General features: G+C 35.9%; 1 protein-coding gene across 2 annotated transcripts in view; it reads left to right on the forward strand.

Moving 5' to 3' along the window:
* Positions 1–4,335, forward strand: part of NAA50 (N-alpha-acetyltransferase 50, NatE catalytic subunit) — a 25,131-nt gene that overhangs the window by 17,119 nt on the left and 3,677 nt on the right. Inside the window, exons 2-4 of one of the 2 annotated variants that reach the window (XM_017547742.1) lie at positions 2,497–2,630; positions 3,049–3,168; positions 3,484–3,550. In XM_017547742.1, coding sequence (XP_017403231.1) covers positions 2,497–2,630; positions 3,049–3,168; positions 3,484–3,550 — 321 coding nt within the window. Of the gene's footprint in view, positions 1–2,493; positions 2,631–3,048; positions 3,169–3,483; positions 3,551–4,335 lie in introns of both variants that reach the window. The other variant, XM_017547741.2, reaches the window with a different exon arrangement.

A 4,335-nucleotide genomic window follows, 5' to 3' on the forward strand; every position in this document is an offset into this window, starting at 1 on the left:
AAAAAAAAAAAAAAAAAAAAAAGGAAAAAAAGCAGGTGTGCTTTAATGAAGAGGGGGAGTTCTGTGAATGAGATATAATCTATTTAAAGAAAACATGAGTTTCATACAGAGAATTCATTACAGTTGTCAAATATTTGGGATGAGAAAAGGCCATACTTAAGTGGCTAGAAGTTGGAAGAGACTAGTACAAGAAAATCTCTATTTTTTTATTTTTATTTTTTAGCCTTTCCTATGGTGCTGAGAAGTTTTTTAAATATATAAATCTCTTACTCTTTTACTGACATATTTGTTTATTTAATCTGTGTGGTTCCTAGGAAACTTCAGATTTTAGGAAGACATACAAGACATGCAAAGATAATTGATTGCAACAAATATTATAGATCAGTGGTATAAAAATTAAATCATTGAGGCAGAAAGGCTAAAGGTTTCAAATGATCTAAGCCCTTCAAAACTGCTAAGTATGTGACAGGAAGGATGCTTTATGCTATCTTTTGTGTTCATACAGACTGCTTAAATGGGGAGCAAAGTCTCCTCTGTTTTTGCCTCTAACTCCTTAGCAAGCAGAATGTTCTCCAAACTAGGCATTACAGAGTAATACATTAGAGAATTGTACTATAAGATCAATATTACATCATATTCCTCTCTATCCAGATAAATCAACTTTAGAAATTTCTTTTTTTTTTTTTTTTTAATTTGTAATTGTTGCTGTTTTGTTTTGAGACAGTCTCTCTGTCACCCAGGCTGGAATGCAGCGGTGCACAATCACAGCTTACTGTAGCCTCGACCTCCCAGGCCCAAGCAATTCTCTCACTTTAGCCTTCTAAATAGCTGGGACCATAGGTGCAAACCACCTCACTTGGTTTTTTCGTTTTGTTTTTTAAATTTTTATTTTTATTTTTTTAAAGATGGGGCCAACCCTGTTGGCCAGGCTGGTCTTAAACTCCTGACCTCAGGTGATCCACCCACCTCAGCCTCCCAAAGTGCTAGGATTACAGGCGTGAGCCACCGTGCCTGGCTCTTTTTTAAAATTTCTTATAAAGTTTTGCTATATTGCCCAGGCTGGTCTTGAACTCCAGGGCTCAAAGGATCCTCTAACCTTGGCCTCCCAAGGTGCTGGGATTACAGGTCTTCATGCCCAGCTGGTGTTTTTTGTTTTTTAATCTAAATTTCAACATTTCAAAATACAGTTTTTAAAATTACAATTTCTACTACACATTACAATCCTTTCAAGCATGCTTCTGTGTATGTTAACAGAAGTCAGTTGTTAAATATAGTTGAAATGTGCTTTTTTCTCTACAGTATACAACATCTTTTTTGGGCAAATAATACCGATGGGGTTGGGGGTGGGGGGGAGAGTAGAATACTGTCAGGTTTGCCTTATCGAATTTGATCTACCTTTAACAGTAGTGAAGTTCACTTCAGCTGTTAAAAATTCTTTTGTTTACAGCTCTACAGGCAAAACAACTTTGATACTTTGTTAGAAATTGGAACTCAAAACTTTTTAGCTTTAATCTTTTTGTTCATGGAACCAATTGTTTTCATTACTGGTGGTTTCTTAGGCGTGCTCCTTGTGTTAGTCCGTTCTCACGCTGCTAATAAAAACATACCCGAGACTGGGCAATTCATAACGGAAAGAGGTTTAACTGACTCACAGTTCCACAGGGATGGGGAGGTCTCAGAAACCTATAATCATGGTAGAAGAAGAAGCAAACACATCATTCTTCACATGGTGGCAGGAAGAAGAATGAGAGCAAAGAGGGGGAAAGGCCCCTTTTAAAACCATCAGATCTTGTGAGAACTCACTATCACGAGAACAGCCTGAGGGCAACCGCCTCCATGATTGACGGGGTCCCTTCCATGACGTGGGAATTATGGGAACAATAAGATGAAATTTGGACAGGGACACAGCCAAACCGTATCACTCCTGTTGCTTTCTTAATCGATAGTTTTCAAACTGAGGTGTTTTTCAAAATGTGTATTCCTTTGTTTCATTTCCAACAGCTCTGGTTCTGAAAATGGGGTATGTGTGTCCAGGAATGTGAATTTTGAATATCACCTCTGTGACTCTGATGTAGGTAGTTCCTAGACCATGGTTTTCAATGAATAGAATGTGCATGGTATTGCACACTTCCATTATTTTCTTAGAATAAATTGCTTGGACAAATGAGCTGTAATTTTACCAGAAATAGGTGTATCTAAATTTTTCTGAACTATAAATAAGGAAAATTTTGACATTTTTAGAATGTTATTCTGGCCTTTGTTGTTCTATACCATATTTGTCTATAAGTGTATGTAATTGTATGAAAGCAGTGAGTAGAATTTATATTGAACGCGAAATTTGCTTATAAATGGTAATCTTCATGAGGATATAAAGCCACTCTGAAAGAGTTGGATTTATCAATCATGTAAAAAAGACTTAGTACCCCTTTCATATATTCATATTAACAAATGAGGCTAATTATGTTTTATTGAGTACATTTTGATTTGTTCCAGTAGCCGGATCGAGCTGGGAGATGTGACACCACACAATATTAAACAGTTGAAAAGATTGAATCAGGTCATCTTTCCAGTCAGCTACAATGACAAGTTCTACAAGGATGTGCTGGAGGTTGGAGAGCTAGCAAAACTTGGTATAATACAGTTTTTTTTTTTTTCCTCCCTTCTTTTCTTTCTTTCTGTTCTTGAACCCTAGTTTTTTATAGAGCAGAAAGAGTTAACTAGTTTGCTTATATTACAAGTGAGGAAATGGGAGTGGTCTAGGTTGTGAGAAAAATCTCAGAAATCAGTTGAATAAAATAGTTGAATTTTAAAAAGAAATGCTAAATGTTCTTAATTATTTAGTGTATGCCTGTGTGTTTTCACTTTTTAAACTATACTCTAGAGGAGACTTAAACTTCCTAAGATGGCGCAAGAGTTTTGAGGTCATTGATATTCATGGAATGGTTGATGAAATTTAATGTTGATAGCAACAATATAGTCCTTTAAAAGGGAAAAAGATGAAATAAAATGTGTTACTCTGTTGTTATATCTTTGTATTTTCCTTGGCAGCCTATTTCAATGATATTGCTGTAGGTGCTGTATGCTGTAGGGTGGATCATTCACAGAACCAGAAGAGACTTTACATCATGACACTAGGATGTCTGGCACCTTACCGAAGGCTAGGAATAGGTAAAAAATTATTTGTGTGGTGTTTTTTTTGTTTTTTTGGTTTTTTTTACTTCAGAGAAGCATAAATATATTATTTGTTAATGTGTCTGACCTAGTTAGTTAATTGGGTCTTTTTAAGGAATACTGAGAAAGGGTTACTGAATTATATAAAATATGGTGAAAAATAACTAATGTTTATTAACGTAATTCTATCAGAAGCCCTACATAGATTTGTTATGTATGTAGGACTCAATAAATAGTTCAGATGGCAAATGGATAGATGTATAATTTAAAGGCTGATTTACAAAGTTACGTATTTGTTTGTTTTATTAACAGGAACTAAAATGTTAAATCATGTCTTAAACATCTGTGAAAAAGATGGTACTTTTGACAACATCTATCTGTAAGTAACATAAAGTTTAATGTTCTTATCAAAGTGGTTTAATTGGCAGTAAAAATCTTTACTAGAAACTTTAAAATCTGTTCACTTATTGTGTCTTTGGAAACACTATGGAAGTAGTTGGGTAGTTGTTAGTTTTGTTTTATTAATAGTAGTAGATTAGAAACCTGAGATAGAACACATTGCTTTATTATATTACAATGAGAGCTCCAAAGTCATAAGGATGAAATCAGGATTAAAACTCAAGTCTTCAGAATTCACAGCCATTCATGACCTTAAATACTACTTTTCTTATGGAAAACCTTGTGTGTTTTGTTCAGGGATATGTGACATGATCATTTGTAGTAGAGTTTAATAATCAAAATCAGGGATTGCCTAGCTGAGATTATACTTGAATCTGAGGAGACTGTAGATTAAGAGCAATGACTAAGATCACAGTCATAGATGTTCATAATTTAGTTTGGCCGTGTGAGAGATTATATGGTGTTATAATTTTTAAGACATACCAGGCCGGGCGCGGTGGCTCATGCCTGTAATTCCAGCACTTTGGGAGACCAAGGCAGGCGGATCCCAAGGTGAAGAGATTGAGACCATGGTGAAACCCCGTCTCTACTTAAAAATACAAAAATTAGCTGGGCATGGTGGCGTGCACCTGTAGTCCCAGCTACTCAGGAGGCTGAGGGAGGAGAATTGGTTGAATCTGGGAGGCAGAAGTTGCAGTGAGCCGAGATTGCACCACTGCACTCCAGCCTGGTGCCTAGTGACACAGCAAGACTCTGTCTTTAAAT

Source organism: Cebus imitator, unplaced genomic scaffold (assembly GCF_001604975.1).
Source record: "Cebus imitator isolate Cc_AM_T3 unplaced genomic scaffold, Cebus_imitator-1.0 Scaffold201, whole genome shotgun sequence".
Taxonomy (NCBI): domain Eukaryota; kingdom Metazoa; phylum Chordata; class Mammalia; order Primates; family Cebidae; genus Cebus; species Cebus imitator.